At 38.3% G+C, this 24,226-nt stretch overlaps 1 protein-coding gene across 1 annotated transcript in view; it reads right to left on the reverse strand.

The window, feature by feature from the left end:
• The window catches only part of ADGRF5 (adhesion G protein-coupled receptor F5), a 48,044-nt gene that overhangs the window by 13,923 nt on the left and 9,895 nt on the right, over positions 1 to 24,226 (reverse strand). Inside the window, exons 2-10 of the mRNA XM_029283409.1 lie at positions 21,229 to 21,349; positions 19,996 to 20,053; positions 17,890 to 18,045; positions 13,876 to 14,055; positions 12,589 to 12,707; positions 8,268 to 8,326; positions 5,037 to 5,173; positions 3,938 to 4,141; positions 1,162 to 1,380 (exon numbers count right to left, since the gene is read on the reverse strand). Of these exons, the coding sequence (XP_029139242.1) occupies positions 1,162 to 1,380; positions 3,938 to 4,141; positions 5,037 to 5,173; positions 8,268 to 8,326; positions 12,589 to 12,707; positions 13,876 to 14,055; positions 17,890 to 18,045; positions 19,996 to 20,053; positions 21,229 to 21,330 (1,234 nt within the window). The 5' untranslated portion in view covers positions 21,331 to 21,349. The remainder of the gene's footprint in view (positions 1 to 1,161; positions 1,381 to 3,937; positions 4,142 to 5,036; positions 5,174 to 8,267; positions 8,327 to 12,588; positions 12,708 to 13,875; positions 14,056 to 17,889; positions 18,046 to 19,995; positions 20,054 to 21,228; positions 21,350 to 24,226) is intronic.

Genomic DNA, 24,226 nt, shown 5'->3' on the forward strand with positions numbered 1-24,226 from the left:
TTAATTAAATGAATAATTTTTATTAATACGGAGGAGATGGATTGTTTAAGTTTAGAGTTTGGAGTTAGAGATATTAATATTTGTTTACTTGTATTTGAATATTAGCCTAGGTTTGGTTTGGGAAGTCCGGGGGGTGGGGGGATGGGATATAACATTGTGTAATATCTGTGATGTATTTTTTTTTCTTTTATGATGAAAACAATAAAATTTTATATTGAAAAAAAAAAAAAGGCTGAGTGCACGCAAATTAAGTTACCCAAAATAATAGTAAAAAATTTAGACATCCGAAAACATTGCTGCTTTAGACAGTGCTACTTTATAATTGATTATTCAAACCTCAAGGGTTCAATTTTAATAGCCTGCAGAAGGGCAACAAATTGAAACCCTGCGTACAGCCAATTCCACAGACCAGGTGCATCAACTGAACATAGTCCCTGCAAGCCTCCAGTCATTATTTTTTCTACAACATTAGGTTTCCCTTTTGCAGGGAGATATTTGGGCTAAGTACAAGGCATGTATACTCTTTTTCCTCCCTCTTCATAGCCATAGCTACTTTATGGTTAACCAGTTGCTCCTAGGTGGCCAATCCACTGAACATAAATATCGGAATTTGCACCAAAAGGGGTGTGAAACTCTATGCACTGTATCTCCACTGCCATTCAGGTCTTTTTGATTTTTCTGGAAAGGAATGCTAAATTTCCCATTGACAGATCAACTACTGTCAATTTCCCCTTTGCAGGCAAATCTGGAACTCTGGGTTTTGTGAAGGAGAAGAGAAAGCAGAAATAGGAAAGCACTTAGCTTTCTGCCCCACATTTCTAACTGTGATAAAGAGATTGGAGTTCTCCATGATCAAAGATTATTACCTTTTTGGTCTAAGAAGGGAGCAAACAGTGAGTTTGCTCAACACACAGGCTGGTGCAAGTTAGGCAATGATGGAGCAAGAGAAAATTACCCAATTTCAGGTTCAGGTCTTGATTTTGCTCTGATGGAGGAATGTATAAATGTCAGATTCTAGGCCCATGTTTGGGTCCAGCTTACTGTGATCCACAGAAAAGCACAAACAATGAGAGATAGCTACACTTTCTATATAAAGACTACTGAAAAGAGAAAAAGGATCAGCTATAACCAGCACTTAGTAGAGATGATATTGCTACATACCTGAAATATTTATTGCTCCATTGGGTCTCCAATAAGGAGAGAAAAGTTGTATGTCTCTATCTGTGCAGCAGTTCAGTTCTCTTCTATCTGTACCATCACAGACAATAGAAACATTTTCTGATGGCACGAGTTTAATTTGAGAGACCACTACATTAACTTCACCTTTGTATATTGAGGACAATTTCCCTGCGTTGACTTTAAAACTGCAACTAAAATTATCTGCAAAAAAGACAAATATGTTATGGGCAAACATGGTTTCCTAAAACAACACACTTGTTAGGCACAAAACCCACTTTTGAAATATAACTAGCTTATCACAGTTCTCTAATAAAATAAATGTATGCTGCGGTTCTAATACATGAAGTAATATCTCAGAGAAATAATAAGTCCCAGACTGAGCATGAGCCAGAAGGATGAGTCAAAAAAGTATAATGCAGTATTATTTTGCTTTAATAGAATAACCAATTCAGCTAACATCATACCAGCAGACCTGTAGTTGTGCAACAGGAATTTGTTTTCCATCCTAAATCTGCTCTTGAGTTTTTCCCAACCATCTTGTTCAAATTTGAGGGTACAGCAATGATATGGCGAGATAATGTTTGATAATTTGGGTAAAAAGTTATTCAATAAAAATTATGTAACAGTGACAAAACATAGCTTGCTATCATCATTTCAGGCATCACACCTTAAGAATGAGATAGGAAAATTAGCATTGGTTCAAAGAAGGCCACCAAATAATCAATCAAAAAAGTATTGTGAGGAAAGCTGGTCAGAAACAGGATCCATGGGCAACTGCAGAGGGCAGATAAGTGTCAGAGCACACAAGCTTATGACTCACATGTTTGTATCCACCACTGAGAAACAAATATGTAAGGGCAAATTTCACATATTATGTGCCTGGTGTCATTTTGAAGTAACCTCACACCACCATGATGCTTATGACTGAGTCTATTTACATGGGAGAGGAGAAGGCTGAGAGAGAATGTGTCAGCACTTTATAGGTTACCTGAAGAACTGCTCCATAAATCAAACCAATAATTCTGAAGAGCTGGACTAGATCTAACAGACTTAAGTTACAATAAAGTTTTTGAGAGAAAATTAGGAGGCCACCTTTTAACAATAAGTGTAGGTGGAGCCAATTAGCTAGAGAGGTGGTAGGCTTTACCTTGCTGGAATCCCTGATTGGGATTGCCCAACTATTTGTTGGGAATGGTCTAAGTTCTAAATCTCCTGCTCTGAGAAGGGAGTTATCCATGATGGCCTATAATACCTTTCTTTCTGTTTTTTTGCTGGTTCAATAAACAAAAGGACTTATGTTAAAGTTAATTCTGTCTCCCAACAAAACCTCCACAGTCTCCCACCACAATCTGGAGACATTCGCTGGAATGACTGACTAAGGCCTTTGATATACTGGAGAGGACATGCTGATACTATTGGGTAGCTATGAGCTCATTCATACATCCTGCTTGCCCTGGCACAAGGATGGCCCATTCACTGTTTTTTGAGAACAGAAACTCACAAAATAATCTTCAGCCATGCCCTAGAGCAGGCATGTCAAACTCGCGACGTCACATGACGTTGCACGAGGTATCGGAGCTTTTTCGCCATTGCTGGCAATGGGGTGGGCGCGGCTCCATTACGATGAAACCGGCCCGCGGGCCGGCAGTTTGACACCCCTGCCCTGGAGCCTAGACCATTACCAAGGCCACCTCCATCCATCTTTCCTTACTCTATCTCCAAACTGCTGTTTTCTGACTTTTGCAAGCACAATACAATCAATGCCATATGACGAAAGTCTCAGCAGCTTTCAAAGTTTGCAGAATTGCAAAATATATTTGGGAAAGGGAAAAAGGGATCCAAGGTTGGGGGCATGGAATCTGACCAATGGTTGGTAGCAAAAAAATGGAGATCCTGGTGGAAATGGAAATGACTAGAGGAGTATAGGGATGCCTGAAATAGTGACCAGAACACACACACTGCACTGCATTCCTACTTGTGAATTTCAGTTCAGCACAAAGCTTGGGCTAATATTCTGACTCAAGGCTAGCTGAAGCTCTGAGCACAGAAGAAGACCTGCTGCTAATATCACTGCTGATGGAGGGAAACCTGCTGAAGCAGGAAAAAAGCTTATTATTGGGAATACCTCAGAGCAGGTTCCATTGTGTTGCTAGCATTGATCCAATCTTTTAGTATATTCTGGTTACAGTTGGGAGACCAGTAGTGTTCAACAGTAACATTTTGTGCCACACTTGAGTAACTTTGCCTAGAGGTTGTGACAGTGTGTTGTTTTCCCAGACAGTGTAATAGAATGAATTTGTTTGGTTATACTTGTCCACATTTTAGATCTATGAGGAATATCATTGTCAAATAATCCCAGCTTAAAAAGGGACATTGTTGGTTCCAACAATGGACTGCAAGGGCCACAAATTTTGGGATTTAGCTGTATCTTCTGTTTGACGGTGCATTTGTACAGCACTGGGTAAAATGATGTGGCAAGTGCTCCCTTGTTTCCCAGATAGATTGTTAATAAGACGAGAATCTGTAGCTCAGGGATGAACTGTGAAGTTGTTGGTGCTCTCTGAACTTGACTGTTTGCTTGCAGACATTTTGTTTCCTAACTAGGAAATATTACCAGTGCTAGGGAGCGTGGGGCTTCTTCCCTGCTTATATACAATGGCTTACCCTACTAGTGTTGGTGGGGGTGTTTATAAGAATTGGTTCTGACTGCAACACAAACAACAGCTCCAGCACTCTTCTATTTAGAATTCAGAATTACCTGCTTCATTCAGCTTGATGTCTGTTATTGTCAGAGTTGCTATCTTGCTTCCTTCTTTATCCTCTTCTGTCAAGGTAAGCCTGTCAGGCTTGATGACATTATACCTCCAGGTCACCGTTCTTGAAATGTATTCTGTCATGCAGGTTATTTTTACTGTATCACCCTCAAAAATGTGTTCAGGAGAAATAGAGATGTTTACATTACCTAGCATGACATAAAGAGAATTCTTCAAAACTAGTGGAAAGTGAAAATTTTATTATCACCATATATACTTTAGTGATATGTACAATTTAACTGTTGCTGTTCAGTCTAAGAAAAATCACAGCTGCTTTAAGGTATAACACACAGATGCTATATTTGTACTCTCCTGGACTCTGAAGTATCTTTGGGGACTGAAAATGAAGCTCTACAATGGTCCTATAATTCAATATATAGTGAATCTTTCATTCTAAATATCCAACTAGCCACATATATATACTGTATACACATGTATGCACATCTCTCTCTCTCTCTCTCTTTCTCTCTCTCTCTCTCTCTCAGAGAGAGAGAGAGAGAGAGACACACACACACACACACAAAGTTTCAGTATGTAAAAAAAATATTTTTCAAAATTCACAGAAATATGTGAACTAGCAGATATAATACAAAGTATTGCTCAAGTATAATGGCCAGCTACTTCATAGTATTATTTTGTACTCTTCTGAACATGCTTTGGAAATCTTCTGAAACTACCTAGCAAAATTAAGACATTGGAACTAATATCTTAATTGCTTTAAACATTGATGTCTTCAGTTTGATGGAGTTCTGGTTCAGGGGATGAGAGAATTTTGCATGTGGGATTTTCCAAGGTGATTAACAATCATTTAGCTTAATGAATACAAACATCATTTTCAAACAAAGCAGTGCCAATCAATGGCCACTTTTTCACAAATCGGTGGTAATGGCTGAATCTCCAAGTTTGATTCTTCACTACTATAGCCTGGCCTGTGGTTGTAAAATTATGATAAACTTTAAAAACATTTTCTTGCCACCTAGGACACCAACTGTATTCACCAAAACAGAAATACACATTTTAAGAAAAGACATATAAAAACATTACCAATGATTTCTGTTGCAAATGTGGAAGATGCTAACTGGTAGGGATTACGTAAGAGAGCAGCTATCTGGGGATGTGCATTTTCAAGCGGGATCTGCCTTGCTGAGGTTATTTCATAGCCAACCATGATGCTTCCAGGCCTATGTAAAAAGAACATCAAGTCCAGTAAGGTCATTATGTAATAAATGATACACAATATGGTTTTCCTGCCAATGTAGCAGTTTTAAAGCATGCAAATGTGACCAGATAAATAGTGGGAAGGTAACAGTGTTCAGTGCACTTCAGCGTATAGTCATGCTGACCACATGACCACGGAAGCATCTTTGGACAATTTTGTTTCCCTGAGCTAGGAAACAGAGATGAGCACTGTCTCCTTAGTCAGACATGACTAGACAGGGGAAAGCTTTACTTTTACCTTTTTAAATGACTTTTAAAGCTATATTTTCGTGATAGCTGGAGGAAAAGAAAACTAGATGTGGGTTGCCTCATCATTCTCTTTGATGATTCTGCCTTATCCACTCAAAAAGCAGGATAGTCCAATGTGATAGTTTGTGGCTAACAGGACAAAGGGATATTCAAGGGTGAACTCCTGCTTCTGCAGTAGATTTCCCATCTTCCTGGGTCTCCAGAATCTACTTCAGATGGCTCACCAATCTTCTTGACAATTGTTTGCTTGCTTGTTTCTTCCAGTAAATGCTGTCCTTCAACCTCCCCCCACCAAAAAACCACTATTGGGGGTAATCCAAAGTATCTTAACTGCTAGACTCGTATAATGGACTGTAAAGAAAGATTAAAATATTCACTGCTTTATTTTAGGTGCTTACATTGTGTTTGCATGTTTATCTCTACATTTCTATTGTGAAGAGAAATGTTTGCAGTCTTGATTAGAGCAATGTTATTTATTTCTACCACCCCAATGAAATTATTAGCACAATTTAACATAACATTTGCTGCATCACTAAAAAGGAAAAGAAATGAGTTTCAAACATTAATTCTTTCTAGATGAATATGCCTTATTTTGTATGTGCAACAGCATGATTTTCCATTAAAGGAAATAATTTATTTACATTAAATAAGTAATTGCAGGTCTTTGCTGGTGTCCTTAGTATATAAAACTACAGTACCAGCTTTGGCTTTATTATTTCTTGTTTAAACTTTAATGCATCATGTAAAACTATTCCCAGCTGTAATGTCTGTAATTGTCTTTTCACTTAAAAATGTGTATTAAGGATGCAGGCAGGTCCAATATAGTGGATTTCGTACCTTCCAAAATAAAGAAGTAATTGTGGTTTCTTTGCTTCTTCTTAAGGGGCCTTAAACACCATAGACTTGGGGAAGATCCTTGCTTCTTTCTCTTGAAGTACTGCACAGCTTTCAAAATTTCCATACTATTGGTCCATATTATCTTCTTCACCCCACAGTCTGCTTTTTATAACACTCAATGGAAAATTGAGAGCCAGTCTGGTGCAGTGGTTAAGGCATCAGATAGAAACCAGGAGATTGAGAGTTCTAGTTCTGTCTTAGCCATAAAGCCAGCCAGGTGACCTTGGGCCAATCACTTTCTCTCAGGCCTACGAAGTTGGCAATGGCAAATCACTTCTAAAAAACCTTGGCAAAAACACTGCAGGGACTTATGTAGGCAGTCTCCCAGAATCAGACATAATTGGATGGAAGGGAGCAAATAATGAACACTTTTTTGTGAACTGTTAGCCTAATAAAGGGCAACCCATTGGCTGGCAGGGCAATTAGTGCAAGCCAGGCAAAGTTAAATTGCTAAACTGCAAGAGGGAGGAAATAGGAACTACAGGTTGAGGAAATGGATTAAAAAACTTCCTGATCCTCAGTAGATCAGGCAGCAGAAAGAGGAAAAAAGGAGGGAAAGAAGTTTTTGTTGGAAATAGGAAAGAGTTAGCTTAAACTCCAAGGATCAGGAAGTTTTTTAATCCATTTCCTCAACCTGTAGTTTCTATTTCCTCCCTCTTAGAAGTCACCAACTCTGGGTATGGTAAGCCAGAAAAAGGAAAGCAGGAAGTGCTCTCTATTGGTAGAAATATTTGGTGTGTGTAAGAAATAAAAAGAGAGAAAGACAATTTTTTTTTCTCTCTGCAGCACTTTGTCTAACTGGGATTCCACTCCCTGCAGTTCTGGGTATGCAGAAAAATTAAGAGAATGATTGACAACATGACCAGTTTGGATAGAAAGAGGTAGGAAGTTTCATCAGTTGACAAGAGAAGAAGCTATCTGACTCAGATGGCCCAGGCAGATTGAATCCCTGACACATCTGGAGGGGCTTACTAGCTAAGGCTTATTGCAGTATAAGATTGCTTGGATATACACTGTGCTTTTGGCATGTACTGTATCATTGAGCAGAATGTTTGGTAAATCTTGTGAGACAGATGTCTGTAACTCTAAGCAAGTTTCTCTACAGGACATGGAAGAGATTTATCCCTATAAAACTCAACTACTGTACCTATATTATGTTTCTATATGCTATTTTTAGTGATGCAATCAGAATGATGAAAAGTTCAAACTGGAAGAAAGATATATTTTTCTTATTGGATACTTCAGAATATAATGAAAATGCCCTTAGAGATCCCTTGCTAGTTGGAAATTTGGCATTAGGATTGAGGAAAACAAATTGCATAGGAGCCAAAAAGTAATCCTTGATGGGTGAAAATGGTGGGAACTAGCTCTTGAACTTAGAATAGGTAGTACAACATAGGCTACAAAGATATAGCTCTAGAATGGATTTGAGGATTTTTATCATGGCCAATATAATTTATTTTGCTTCTTCAATTATCTGTGCAGTTAATTATTATGATTCTTTGAGTGATTCTTGACTTTCCAGATGTGTACAAGGACAGGTCTGTACAGTTTTCTTGGCAACATTTTTTAAAAAGTGGTTTGTTAGTACCTTGTTCCTAATTTAGGGCTGACACAGTCACCCACCTGGTTTCCATGCTGAGGGGTTTCCTGTTCCTAATACAATATCTTTAACTATGACAAAATTGTCTTTCATTATCTGTAGGTTGCATTTATATAGGTTGTATTATCTATAGATTGTGTTTTTCTGCTGATTTTACTGCTGAAAAGCTTTTATCTGCCTTAAAAGTTTGCATTACTTAAAGTTGATTTCATTTCATGCTTAGCATTTATCAGTTGGATCATTATGTGAAGTCAAAACAAATCATTTTACCTATAATCTTTCCAAGTGAAACAAAAAGTTTTTCGTACCTGAATCCTGTAACTGTTGCATTTATGAAACCCGGTAAAGTTGAATAGCCTTCAATAAACTGAAAAAAGCAATATATTTTGCAGAGTATTATTAAGGCCACATTATTTCCCTTACTATTACAGACATCCTACATACTTTCATGAAACATCAAACAAATATCATGATTTTCACAGTCCTGATCTCATGGGCAAAGGATTCTTTGCCAAACCTAATATAGAAATAACCTACTAAAAGTGGATGAAGAGATACGTTGGATTAAAATGCCCATAATACTCAATCAGCATGGTTATCAATTAAGAACACTGTTATGTAACCGGTGTCCCCAAACCCTGGTCCACTGCCCAGTGCTGGGGCATAGCCCAATTGGAACCAGGCCATGGAAGCGGTGGGCATGTGCGAAACTTCATTGGGTGAAAGCGGCGAGTGCATGCATGCAAAACAATCCCATCCCTTCCCCGTCCCCACCACTTCCACTGGTCTACTGAGCTGAAAAGATTGGGGAATGTTGTTCTAAAACATCTGAAAGATATTAGATAAGGGAAGGTTGGTTTAACCTGAATCTTAACTCAAAACCAGAGTTTAATCAGAGAAAGTCCATTCATTCCTGTTATAACAAGATGAAATAAATAGTTTCCCAGGCTTAATAGTTCCCAGGCTTTGGCAGTTCCTTGCCAAACAAGCTAACAGTAAATAACCTAACCAAAGAACCCCCAAGACCCACCAACACTGATGGGGCAAGCCACTAGAACACAAACTGAGAGCAAACCCCACTCCCTACTAGCACTGATGCTGTTACCTAGTTTGGGTAATGAAACATCTGCAAGAAAACAACCAAGCTCAAAAAGCACCAAGGACCCTCATTTCAACTTTGAGCTACAAATATTTTCCTTTATTAGATTAGAGGCTGTATATTGCATATGAAATGCTTCTTCTACTCTTTCACCATGCTATTGCTAGATAATCCCTAGTTGAATATATGTATGTATTATCTTCCATATTAGGAAATTGGGATCCACATATATCAGCAATCATTTCTTTCTTTCTGTTATATAGGTGTGTCAATTAAAAAAGATGTTGCTGTTTTTGTAAGTTTGATATTATCAGTCCCATAAAAATACAACATCCTTCATAGACCACTTAAAGTATCAGCTCCATTCCCAACTACACACAAAAGGCAAGTGGGCTTACTTAATTTTTTTCCTTGAAAACATTTCACTTCTCATTCAAGATGCTCCTTGATTTTAGAACTTCCACTTTTACATGGTAGCAACCAGTCATGGGCTTGTGGATTCTCCGCACCCCCGTGGCTAATTTCGCCCTGTTAGGGGACCTTAAATGGGTCTAAGTTGCCCCGAAGAGATGGCAAAGAAAGAAGGGTGCCCAGTGATTCTGAAATGACAATGGTCATTCCATTTGACTTGGGAAAAGCCTTTTAATCCAACAGGAGAAAAGCTGGCTGTACTTCATCGACCAGCCCAAGCTACTTGCAACTGAAGTCCAAAAGTACTAACCAGCACAACTCTGAACAGCATGCTTGAAACTGGGTGAGGAATTCGATCTTCTCTTTTCTCTTTTATATTTAATTTCCTGGAAAAGATCCCCAAGAAGCAAAATACCTCTGAAAGGGAAGGAGGGGGATTTCCGCCCCACCCTTATACTAACAGAAGTGGCAAATTAATCTCTTTATGGAGGATCAAAATATATAGAAGTGAAATAAATATAAAACCTGAAACTTAAAACTTAAATCTGGATAAATCTAAAATTGTTTGAATGGTTAAGACTCTCATTTTAAAGATAATTGTTCATTTTGGAAATTGAAAAACAAATAGTTGCTGGCACCTAGTGGCAGATGAAGACTATGACAGCTATGATTTTAATATAAGACTTGGCAAAATCTGGGAAAAGCTAATCTGTATTTGTGACCTTCAAAGCTTTAACAACAAAGAACAGTTGTGACAAAAAAAGACAATAATCTGGGCTGTAGACAAAGAGAGAATTATAAATTTCAGGGGAAAAATTTTTTTTTCAACTATTTGGATTACAAATATCTATCTAATTGGGACTCTAAAGCTATTTGCAGAGAAAAGAAAGGAAGAGGAAAACTCAAATTCTTGGCTATTATGGATCAGAGACAAGTAGAAAGAACATATCAAGAAAACATAAATACTTCACAGGAGGAGATATATAGTATACTGCAACTAATTCAAACAACAATGACTTTAAACCACAAAGAAATCCAAAATAACTTTGAAAATATAAACCAATTTATTTCCAAGTTAACTCTATAAGAAAAAAATTCCCAGAAAACAACAACAGAGAAGGAACAGACAAAACAGATAAATGGATATAAAACTGAGAATAGAGACTTAAATATGAAACTTAACAAAACAAGGAAACATGATTTAATCTTAGTGGGGAAAAAATTCACAAGAATTGGAAAAAACAACTTATCCCTTAAGAGTACAAAACAAATCTGAAGACAAAAAACAGATTGGATAAAATGGACTGTAGAGATGTCAGGAACATCAGAGAGAAAGGAAATAATAAGAGAAGCGGAGAGAAAGAAAAAGAAAAAGATTTTCAACAAACATGGAAAGGCAGAAGCCCCGTACAAACACACTTCTCCTGATTTACTTTTTATATCTATAGTAACGTTAACAAACATATGGAAAAACGTTTTGACTCAGCAAAATACATTGATTAAGAAAGATACTGGGCAAAGGAAAAAGACTAAAGTGGAAATCAAGAAAATAGATGATGAGACCTAACAGAGAGAATACTTAAAAAAGAAACATTTGTTTGAATATGGTTAAAGAAATAGAAAATATTTGGAATATATATGTCATTCTAAGAGGGATGAATTCTCTAAACAATATAGTATGCTTTTTTCCCTTTTTTATTTTATTTCTTGATATGAGTAATATACAAAAGTTGAAATGACTTAGATAAAGGAAATGTTTTAGATATTTAAATGTGATTGAATTTAAGAAAATTATAATGGATAAAAATGTTTTGAATAACAGTTAAAGGACTAGATGACTAGATGTATTAAATGGAATATTTAAAGATTAAAATTAAAATTAAATGTTTAATTATGGTTAAAAAGAATAAGAAATATTGGAAACAAATATATATTAGCTTAGGAGGGACATATATTTTAAGTAGTATGTTATTTTTTATGTTTCTTTACTCTTGCTCTCCTTTTTTTTTACTGTTTTATCTATTTCTTAACAAATATAAAAGTGTTGAGAAGGTTCATATGGAAAAAATAGATTTAAATTTTTAAATATAATTAATTTTTGAGAAAATCTTAACTAGTAAGAATATTTAGAATTTTGGGGGAGAAACAAATTTAAATAAGGACTGTAGCAGGATATATGATAAGACAACCAGAATGATTGGATAGAAAAGAAATATTATATTGATGTGATTATTATTTTTAGGAATATTGGGAAAAAATATATATTTAATTGATATCTATCAAAACAATAAGAATTGTATTAACTCAATTTTTGCAAAAGAGGATATTTTGGGGAAAAGAGGAAATCAACTAAAACCATTATGTGGATTATGGATTATAGAAATTAATTGTTAGTGATTGTTTTACAAATGTAAACCCAGACAACACACTCTTCACCAATTATAAAGTGATTTATGTTTAAAAATCAATAAAATATATTACAAAAAAAGAGATGCTCCTTGATTTTCATGGAAAAAAACTAAGAAAGTCCAGTTGCCTTTTGGAAAGCACCTTTGGGACAACCATGACCTGGATGACTGAGACTCTCCATAGACAACTAGTATAGTTGTATACACTTGCAATAATAAAAACCCAACAACCAAAAGTGTTGTGGGAGAACACTTTGTTGCTCCAGGAGCTGTGGCAGGTCAGGGGCTATTTCAATAAACATTTTTAATCCTCCTATTGGTCATCTGGAAAGAGAACACACTGGCTTATTGCCTTTTCTGAGCCATCAGAAGTGAAAATAATCCAAGGTCAGTTTCAAAATGTTTTGTAACAGATTATAAGTGGACATGGAATGAAAACTGTGCCATATGAAAGGCTTACGGAGAGCTTATTTGGATGGCTTCAGTTAAGAGTTTACAGTCGAGGTACTAAAAAGACTACAAAAACCCACATCATTGGCACTACGCTGAGCTTAGTGGTTTTATGACATCCAGATTAATAAAATGGGACTTGCATTTGTTTTAATCACTTCAAATATCTAGACACCTTCAAAAGAAATCCTCTTCAGCTAAGTAATAAGAGTTTTAAAATATCTTGGCCAAGTTTTAGTTGAAGAACCAGCTCAGACTTACTGCCTTCTCAAGATCGTGTTTGTATTTTTTGAACAACGCAGAGGATGAATCCCATAAAGCATTCTTAAAGGGTATATCAAGTTGGACAGACATATTTGTTATGAGCACTGAAGGAATATCTGTGGTAAAAAAAAGAGAGAGGTAATCTTATTAGTGGTAAAAAAAGAGAAGTAATCTTATTAGCTGAAATAAAGATTTGAAAATAAAGCATCATTTAAGCATACAATTCAGTCTTGGCTAAATGCTTCTTAATAGTCCATTCATTTAAAATTTGTACTAATTTAGTTATGTATTCTTTTACTGGAGCTTGCATGAGGACATGGAGAAGAGGAGATGGGAATAATAATCTGAAATCTGGCAAATGGAACAGCACATACAATCGAGAGATTAAAATCCTGGGACCAGAGTAGGAGAGTAACATAACAAAAGTTTAAAATGAGAAATTAAATAGAAAATAACTAATAAATATGGAGGATGAGAACAGAGCAATGAAAATGACAGACAATGAGCTCTTTTGTGAAAGGATAACTTTGCGATAGTGCCAATTATATATACTAGTATGCAAGAGAGACCAAGCTAAGCTTGCCATGCTTGGGGATCAGTGGACATATTTAGAATGTTGATAGACTGTCACAGGCACTCTCCCCACAATGGTTGCAGTGGTGGATATGGCTATTCATAAAGGACCTATTTACCAGAAGGTTGTAGCCACCCATCCTCTTATTTTCTAAGAATGTCTCCAGTTTCTATGTTGGGAGCATAGCCATGAGAAACTCATGTAATGCTTGAGAGCAATGCTTTGATTTGCTACATGCTAGCTTCCCACTCAATTTTCATAATCAAAATATTCTAAACCAATACAATTAGATGTAGCAGAGAACTCAGCAAGCACCAAACAGTGCATGGTCACCCACATTGGGGATTTAGCTAAGTGGAATAAAAATATAATCAATGCAGTTGCAAAATGCAGGAGACTTTTCAAATTTTGCAAATCATAGGATGAAGTTAAAGATCTGAATCAGATTTCTCATCTGAAATTCAAGTATTTTGTTTAATTGAATAGATTTTAGAAGTCAGACATTATTTAGATGACATTTGATAGATTCCAGAAAGTGAAGAATTGGCAAATAGCAATGATGTAAAATGTAAAACTCAGTCAGAATTTTCTGAATTGAAAATAATTTAAGCTTCCATTTTGGCAGATTACCTATGAAAAGTTATTTTCTCATGAATGAATTGCTGTTGCCCATAAGCCACCATTCATCATCATTTGCCACCTTCTCTTACCTTCTGACTGAAGTTGACAAAAGGTCCTTTGAGGAGGAAGCTGCGCAATACAGTTGCAGCTCTTTCCCATTGCAGTTGTAGTATTATGGCAGACAGGATATGCTTTACAGATCTTGGCAGACCATCCATAATCAGGTTCACAGAAACAATGAGAAAGATTAGTGCCAACTGAGTTGCACACTAATGTGAGAAAAGATAAAACAAAAACAAAAAAAGACTTAAATCATTGTATCTTGTTGATGTTATTCATGTCATTGATTATGTTTACTCTGTATGCATAAGTCAATAATATACAAACTTGGAGGGTTGAATATCCAAGATCCTAACCCACTGTTTCTCAACTTTGGCCACATGAATATGTATGGATTTCAACTCCCAGAATTCCACAGATAGCCATGTTGAGTTTAAGCTTCTTCTTTTTTTTAGCATTGGCTTTTCAACACTAAACGCACTTGGAATATTGATTAGCTTTAACTGAATAATATGCACAATCACTTTTTTAGCATCACATGTTGATCCATGCAGTAATAAAAAATACTAGAAAAGTCAGAAAATAATCCAATCTGCAGTAGCAAAGGTAATGTGTTGGGTCTCTTAGACTCAATTTCTCTAGCACACATTAAATGTGGTTAATCTGTTCATGTGTGAATAGATTAATAAGTTACATCATTACATTGGATCTTATTGGTTTCAGGATGTGACATTCAAACCCTACAGACTATTTTGTAGAGCATCAAATGTCAAGAGAAATGTAAACCTTCATACAGATAGACTAAAGGCTTCCAGTTGTCTCATTTTTCAGGTATAAAGTGATTCTTATCAAAGCAGTCTAAATAGGAAGAGGAAGTTGTGTTGGATATGTTTGCTGCTATGAGTTATTTGTAAAAATAATAAAGATGGTATACAAATAAATAAATATATGCAAGTAAAGAATCTAACAGAGTGTCAGATCCCCCAAAAATGGATTATTTCTCTTTCTATCGTACACATGCTTTTATAACCATTTTTGGGTGCCTGCCATTCTGTTGAGAGGGGGGATGCTTTGGGGGATGTGTTCCACTGTCTTGCCACTTTGCCCCTCCCCCAGGAGAAGGAATGCAGCCGAATAACATCAACCTTATCTAGGAGAAGCTTGGAGCCAGAGGAAAACGAAAGCGAGAGAGACCTTGAAGAGCATGCCATAGAAGCCCGTTACCAATATACCACATGTGGATTGGCTGAGATTCAAATGGACCCTGGGGGGAGAAGTAATGAATATTGCTTTTGATATACTGCTTGCAAAGGATTTTTCCTCAGACCTCGCTTTCTTTTCCCTGCTATCACTAGTCCCTAATAAAAGTTCCTTTTGAGACAATGCCTGTTTCAAGAGTACTGCTTTCTTGGGAGATCTAGTTAAGGCAGGCCCTTACACAGAGGCCAACAACCTAACTGAATAACAAAATAACAGAGTTGGAAGGGACCTTGGAGGTCTTCTAGTCCAACCCCCTGCTCAGGCAGGAAATCCTATACCATTTCAGACAAATGGCTGTCCAGTCTCTTAAAAACATTCACAGCTTCCAGAGGCAGGTTGTTCTACTGATTAATTGTTCTAACTGTCAGGAAATTTCTCCTTAGTTCTGGGTTGCTTCTCTCCTTGGTTAGTTTCCATCCATTGCTTCTTGTCCTGCCTTCAAATGCTTTGGAGAACAGATTGACCTCCTCTTCTTTATGGCTGCTCCTTAGATATTGGAACACTGCTATCATTTCACCCCTAGTCCTTCTTTTTATTAAACTAAACATACACACTTCCAGCAACTGTTCTTTATATGTTTTAGCCAGTGCTTTTTTTCCTAAAAAAAAAAAAAAAGGTGCCAGAACTCACACACGTCATACAACTCGCCTTGCCTACCCTACAAGGTTCCATCCAAAAAAGGTGCCGGAACTCTGTTCTGGGCGTTCTATGAGAAAAAAAGCCCTGGTTTTAACCTCCAGTCCCCTAATCATCTTTGTAGCTCTTCTCTGCACTCTTTCTAGAGTCTCAACATCTTTTTTATATCATGATGACCAAAACTGGATGCAGTATTCCAAGTGTGATCTTACCAAGGCATTGTAAAGCGGTACTAACACTTCATATGTTCTGGATTCTATCCCTCTGTTAATGCAGCCTAGGACTCTGTTGGCTTTTTTGGCAGCTGCAGTACACTACTGTCTTATATTTAACTGACTGTCCATTAGGACTAAGCTGAGTTTAACTCTCCCTACAGTCCCCCCTCCCAAGTAGAGATTCCATTGTAAATGTCATTCTTAGAACAAGGAAAGGTTCTTGTAATTTTTTCTGAACAATCTACACCATTTGTAAACCAATAGCAGAATTATTTGCAGAACTGCAAAACTCCAGATTTTACAACACAAATATGATATCTCCGATGCCCACATTTCTCCACTGGATTGAAACAATATGTTGAGAAACAGGGAGGACAAATGTTTAAGTACATAAAATAAATTATTGTATTGTTTTGATAAATCAGATTGTTTTACAGAATTTTATCTGTTGCAAGAAGCATTGCTAATCTTTTACAAATATTTTAGTGTTTTCTGCCTATCTTAATTCTCCCAAATATATTTTAGTTGTGAGTCCTTTTATGACTTCCAAAAGAAACTCACCCTACAACCTCTGATTAGGACATTAAAAGAGAAATGAACTAAATGAACAAAATGTGCTTACAACTTCCTGGAACATGAGAACAGTTAATTCCATTAGGTTGAACCTCAAAGAGCCATCCTATACCATAGAGGCTGTTGTGTTCTCAGCAGACTTCCTTTTTTCCCTATTAGAAGAGCTGTCAGGCATTAGCAAATGTTTATAGAACATGTTTGTTTTGTTTTGTTTTGTTTTGAAAGAATGGGTAAGTTTCTACTCCTAAACATATGGTCTTTCCCTTGGCTCCTGGACATGGACTGCCAAAATTGTGAGGTGCCAGCAAAGGTAAAATCACCTAACATTTAATGATTGTTTAAAGCAACGATTCTCAAAGTATAGTCTGTGGACTCTGGGTCTCTGGGATCTTTTCAAGGGAGGGGGTCAATAAAGTTTTTAGGCGCTACATGACAAGTGATGAAGTCATCACTCTGATGGATAATAGCATATGCCAGTGATGGTGAACCTTTTAGAGACCGAGTGCCCAAACTGCAACCCAAAACCCATTTATGCATCATCGGGTGCCGGGTGGGTGTGGCCATTGGCTGGGTGTGGCCCATTGGCTGGGTGTGGCCCATTGGGTGGGCGTGGCTGCAGTGGTAACAGAAGACTGGGTGGGACTAAAAAGTTCAATCAATCAATTCCAACTTTGCAAGATCTTTTTTTTTCCCGCAAGAAGTTGAAATTGACTGATTGATTGAACCTTTTTTTTTTGCACACGGCGGCGGAGGCCTAAAGCGAAAAGGTTTTATAAAACCCAGCTGCAGGCCTAGGACTGGGGTGACAGCGCGAGTGCCCACAGAGAGGGCTCTGAGTGCTGCCTCTGGCACCCGTGCCATAGGTTCGCCACCACTGGCATATGCGTTTGTGTTTTCTCATATTTTTTAGGATTTGTTCAGGTAGCAAGTTTAGGATATAAATATGTGTGTTTTCAGAATAACTCAGTTTTAGGTTTAACGTTAGTTAACATATAATGGGTTTATTATTGTTATTTTTAAATAAATAAATCAATCCAACAATCTAAAGCTGTTTGCTATCCTCAATAATTTTTAAGAATGTAAAGGAGTACTGAGATTAAACAATTAAGAACTGCTGGTTTAGTTTTGTACCACAGATTTAGAAACCCTAATTAACCCTGATGTGTCTTAAGCCTCACCACAAAGAAACATTTCTTTTGCATTTATATATATCCAGACAAATTTGGAATTGAAGTACTTCTAAAGTATTTATCTTTGAGCCAGCTACTTATTTTTAACATACCTCCCACAAAACCCCGCCAAATTAAATTAAACACAGAGAAAGCAAATGATGATGGTAAATGGTGAAGGATTACTTACCAGTAGTAATATTAATTTGTGAAATGCTTATATCTGAATCAGGGACGTTTACTGAAACTGGGAGGCTAAGGTTTTGGAAAAACTTTCTGAGGTCCTCCTGGAGTGAGGTGTCTTCAAAATTTATCTCAACAGCAATCGTGTATTCTGGTGACATGTCTAACAAGGGGGGAAATGTTCTGTCATAATTAATTTTGTAATAAGAGTGACTCAACCACATTCTGCTATCTTCTTCTCAACGACTGTATATGTCAGAAAATCTCAGGCCCAGGAGTCAGAAAAATCTCTCACAATGAGCATATCTTGTCAACTACCTTGCGAATTTCATCTACTACAGAATGCAGAAATGTGAGCAGCTATGTGCATTTTCAATCAGTGCATGTTCTATGTCTGCTCCAGGAGCTGCATCGGTTGCCAATATGCTTCCAGGTTCAATTCAAGGTGCTGGTAATGACCTATAAAGCCATTCATGGCATGGGGCTGGATTATTTGAGGGACCTCCCCTCAATGGTTACATCTACCCATCCCATCAAGACTGACATGTTATGCGTCTTGTCCAAGACACAAGAAGAGGGCCTTTTCTATCATGGTTCCTATCCTTTAGAACATCATCCCCCCCCCAAATATTAGATTGACTCCAAATTTTGCTTGTGCCCTCTTTTCTTGGTCTTTCCATGATTGTGCTAGCACACACACACATGCATGCACCCTGCACCCTCTTTCCCTGGTCCCTCTGCAATTGCATACATGCATTCACTCAGCACCTTTTCTTTGGCCTCCCTGCAATCACAAGCACTCCAGCTCCTCTTTCAACAGCTTCCCTATAATCACAAACATGCACACACACATCAGCTCCCTCCTTTCTCAGCCTTCCTGACCTCACACTGCACCATCTCCCAGGACCTCCCTCCCTACCCCCACATTCTTACCTGGGACTCCCTCCACTCTCCACTTAATGACTTACACATCTTGAGTTGCAACAATAACCAGGACTACCTGGATTGCTATTGCTAAGGGATCTGGTCATGCACTTTATGATTGCATCACTTAGTGATGGCAGTCCTGGTCCCAACTGCAGCTGTAATTTGAGGACTACCTGCACCTCCATTTAACATGTTATGTGTTTACCACAACAAGCACTGGTGAATTTGAGCTGCCCTGTGTCCTATCACTGCATTCCCCAGTGTGGAGACCAAGCAGTAATGATCCCAATGACATTTTCCTTGATGACTTTGGGATGCTCTGCCCAGTTTGCTTGAGACTGACCACCCTCTGTTGCCATCTTTTTGTGAATGGGCAAGCTTTCATATGTTGATGTGGCCTTCAAACTTGACATCCCATTTCTACCTATTAAGAAAATTAAAGAGTAAGAAAGGGAAATGGCACTTTCATAAGTTGTTGTGAAGACATTCACATTTGGTCTCTTTCTTTACCAGAGGTGAAGAATGTAAAACAGATGGTCTTTGCTTACTGACCACTTGTTCAGACACCATTCAAAATTAAAATGGCACTGAAAAAAGAGACTTATGACTGGTCCTTAAAATAGTAGCCATCACAGCATCCCACAGTCACATGATGTGATTCAAGCATGTGGCAACTATAGCCATTTCAGTGTCCATCAGTCACTTGATTGCCATTTGTGACCTTCACAGCAAGTTACCAACAAAGTCAATGGGGCAGCCAGTAGGAAGTTATAATTTGTGGTCAAATAACATTGTGAGGGGTCCTTGGTGCTTCTGAGCTTGGTAGTTGCTCTGCACTGATGATGTTACCTAGTTTGGGTCATGAAATGTCCACATGAAAGCAATCAAGCTTAGAGAGCACCAGGGACCCCTCATTTCAACCCTGAGATACAAATATTCTCCTCTATCGGTATATAACATCATGCTTAACAATTGCATCTTATTTGCTTCACAAGTGCAGCTGGAACTGATGTCATAAGTCAGCCATGGTCAAGTGACATTTTATTTTATGATCACACTGATTAACAGCAGAGTTGTCAGGCCCAGTTGCGGTTGGCAAGCAAGGCAGAAATCAGATCATCTACCAAAGAAAAATGACTGTACAAATTGAAGATGAAGCAAAAGACATGAAAAAATATGCACCTACCCTGACGCTTTTGCCTGTGTGTGGTGTTGTCCTCTATTTTGCCCCACTTGCTGTGAATCTGAAAGACAGGCATTTTCCTCTTTATAAGAAAATAATTATACATTGGGGGTAGGGTTTTCAATAAGAACCATAAACATTCATTCCTGGTGAGTCAACCATCAGGAATTTCAACCATCTAATGAGTCAGCTGTCTGGAGGCAACACTTACATAAAACTATAGTCCACAAATGAAGGTGAATATACGTGTCCCAGGATAATGTTGGTCTGGGTTGGTCACCGGGAACAGAGGTTTTGTCTTCTGAGCTTTCGGACTCGTTCTGGAGCCCCCATCCCTCGGGGAACTCCTCTCTCTCTCTCTCTCTCTCTCTCTCTCTCTCTCTCTCTCTCTCTCTCTCTCTATATATATATATATATATATATATATATATATATATATATATATATATATATATATATATCTCCCCCCCCAGGCTAGAGAGAAGTTCCCTGAAGATGGGCTACTGCATGAGTCAGTGACTGACTCAGATTGGATAGTGCAAAATTATAGTTGTTGAAGGGAGCAAACTCTCAAAAGAATGTCACATTCTTTTGAGAGTTTGCTACCTTCAGCAATTAGAGCTTCTAGCATTCCCTATCATGCCGGAGAAGCTATTGACTGTGTGATCCTCACAGAGTTTAGAAAGATATAAAACCAAGATGCTGCTGAACTGCGATATCCAGGACTGCTCCTCGGAGACTTGGTGACACACACCACCGTCTTTTATTGTAGCCTCTAGATCAGCGGTTCTCAACCTGTGGGTCGGGACCCCATTTGGGGTCGATCGACCATTTCACGGGGGTCGCCAAGCAAGGCTGTCCACCATTTTTTTTGTCCGCCATTTTTTTCCCCTTTTCCGGCAGGTGCCTTACCTCCCTTGGGCTGGGCCAGCTGGTGGTCGGCCTGCTCCGTCTCTGCTGCTTGCCAGCTATGCCTCGGCCGGCGCAGGGGGCGGAACCACGCATGTGTGGCACTCCCGGGCAGGGAAAGTCCTCGACTTATGACCAGTTGGGTAGTCCTCGACTTACAACCGGTTTAGTCCTCGACGTACGACCGGTTGGGGTCACGGCATTAAAAAGGTTGAGAACCACTGCTCTAGATATTCAGAATTACAAATTCTCAGAATTCCAAGTTACTATGTCAGGTGTAAAATCTGATCCTCAGCGAGAGCAAGTATGAATGTTGTAGGTACTCACAACTGAATAGATGAAGTTGTCCAAGCTGAAGTCCCATGAAATCTGGGAAGAGGTATGCACCCTCATGAGAGCACTGAACATGGCTATCCTCCAAAAGAACATTATTTCCTGTGTTTTGTCGCTGCATCAAAGGAAAACAAGTTTTATTTATGTTCATAAAAAAGAAACACTTTGTTCTTTACTCAAAGTCAATCTAGAGAAATTAAGCTTACTTTTTAAAAGTAAGTCATGTTGTCAAAATTTGGATGCTTGGCAACCGGCATGTATTTATGATGGCTGCAATGTCCCGAGGTCATGTGATCACCTTTTACGATCTTCTGACAAGCAATGTCAATGAGGAAGCCAGATTACTAACTTAACAACTGCAGTCATTCACTTAACAACTGTTGCAAGAAAAGTTGTAAAAAGGAGGAAAACTCACTTAACAACTGTTGCTTAGCAATAGAAATTTTGGGCATAATTGTGGTTGTAAATTGAGGATTACTTGTACAAGATGTTCAGTTCACAATGCATAGCAAGTATTGGTCTGCAAGTAAATTCCCTCTGATCCCAGAGAACATCAGCAGCACTTTTCATCCTCTGGTATTCCTTTCAACACAGCTAAATATTAAATCCTCTTCCGCCTCCTGTATCCAATCTAGCACTTTTCTGAATTCCTAACTGAAGGTGGCCTGGAAACTGACCAGATCAGAAACCAATCCCTCAAAAATACTTATCTTGTTCAGCTGATGATCCCATTGGTATCTGAGTGCCTTTTTAAAAAAAGCTTTTTCTGCTTAAAATTTAGTTCCTTTTGCTAGTTTAATAATCTTGTGCCCAAATATATTTTAATAAACTCATGCTAACTGCCAGGTATACAGATTAGGTCTGCTTTGCTGGTCAGTAATCAAAATAAACTAACTGACTGACTGCTTAGGTATCCAGAAACACATAAGAGCTTTTAGACACGAAATATTTTATTTAATTAAATCCAGTTTTAAAAGCAAACCAGGACTACTCTTCCTGAGTATCAGTAAAGACAGACTGAGTCTCAGGAATGACATTAGAAGACAGACCGCCAACATGGAACAATAGAACATCATTGGTTATCATCTATAGGTCAAGTCATTTAAATGCATTATTAATATATTTTAAGCTCTATTGCATTTTCTCAGGCACTGGCTGACAGGCCCATATTTGCATACAGTCAATACCCCAGTTTGAAGCAGATTGTCATATGCAACAAGAAACAACAGGACAACTCTAGCAACATGGGAAGCAGATCCTGCCAAAAACCCAAATGTCTATTCTGCCTCCACAACTACTGTACAGCACCATTAAGGGTCCCAACAAATTATACACATAAAATTTGTAGCACGTTATATTTGTTAATTGATAAGGTACATGAGGTCTGTCCTCCATGAAACCTTCATCTGCATAACTATTCTCTCTTCCCTCTCCGCTTCATCCCAATATATTTAAATTCTATATCAAAGCCACTCCATGAATGTGATGAACTGAGCTGTAGCTCTTGAAAGCTTGTACCTTACAATAAAATGTATTAATCTTGAAAAGTACTACTAGATTGCTTCTGAAGCTTCCTGACAAATGTTTTATTCACAGAAAAAAATCCTCAGTTGCCTTTCATAGCACCATCTACATGCATATTTCAGATTTATTCAATAGTCGAACATTTTCTATGATTATTAAAATGCAAGAACATCTATATTTCAGCTATTCATATCTTGCATGCAACACAATAAGGCAAAACCAAATAAAGCGAAACCTGGCTTAGGTAACAACATGAACATAATCACTTTTTATTAACTTGTTTTACCCAAAACTTTCAAGTTTAGGGCAACTAAATAATACAGTACACACAATTGTCCAACTTATACACTTTTATCCTCAGAACAACCCAGCAGGGAAGGTTAATTAATAAACTACTGGCTCAAGTCCCTAAGTAAATTCTTAGGAATCAGCACCAGTCCCTGCTTTCTACAAGGTGGGGAACTGTTCTTTGTCCTTTTGAAATGCCTTGTATTTACTATATATTATTGTTTACTATTGCCTGCTTTTGCCAGCAGAGCTCAATGCACAATATTTTGATCCTCTTTTTTTCTCCATTAAACAATTATTTGAAGAGAATATGGTAACAAAGGTCAGTTAGTGGCTTTCATGGCTAGGAATATGCTGGGCATCTATTGAACAAAATTACTCAGATCTGCTCCTAGTTAGATTCCCGTCTTGGAGTAGGTTCTGTGGAGCTACCTGGGACACAGTTTTGCTTAGTTATCCAGGAGGAATTGGGTGCTTTTGGAGCTGAGGAAGCAGATGGGGTCCTCACGCCTGGGATCCATGCCCAACCTGCCTTAATGAGGCCACTTGGGATATGACATGTGATTGAGGGTGGGCAAGGGTGAATTGTTCCATGAGTGAGGGGGCTCATTCCTCCTCCTTTTAAACAGGCAGTGGTTCAGCCCTTAAGATACCAATGCTAGACAGTTTGGGACAATTTTGTCCTCCTTCCCTTTCTTTTTAGGAAAGGTTGTTGAGAAGTTGGTTGCACAGCAACTTTGGAGGATTCTGGATGAAGAAATTTTCTGGACTCTTCAGTCTGGATCCAGGCCTAAGTATGCGAAGGAACAGCCTTGTCAAATTTTGGAATGGTAGAGCAGAATTTAAAGTAGTGTGTACATCCCTGATATCCCAGTGGCTTTCAATGTGGACAGGGTCTTGGGGAGGCTGAATGCAACCACATGTTTATTAGATCCGTGTCCCTCCTGGCTGGTACTGGCAGCTCGGGAGGGGACACGAGCTTGGCTCCAGGGAATTATTAACGCTTCTTTGCAGGAGGGTGTCTTCCCGGCGGCCCTAAAGGAGGCCGTGGTGAGGCCCCTCCTCAAGAAGCCTTCCCTGGACCCAGACGAGTTGGCCAATTATCGCCCGGTCTCCAACCTTCGCTTTGCGGCGAAGGTTGTTGAGAGTGTGGTTGCGCAGCAATTCCCTCGGCACCTGG

Source organism: Protobothrops mucrosquamatus, unplaced genomic scaffold, assembly GCF_001527695.2.
Source record: "Protobothrops mucrosquamatus isolate PMUCROS unplaced genomic scaffold, P.Mucros_1.0 scaffold78, whole genome shotgun sequence".
NCBI lineage: Eukaryota > Metazoa > Chordata > Lepidosauria > Squamata > Viperidae > Protobothrops > Protobothrops mucrosquamatus.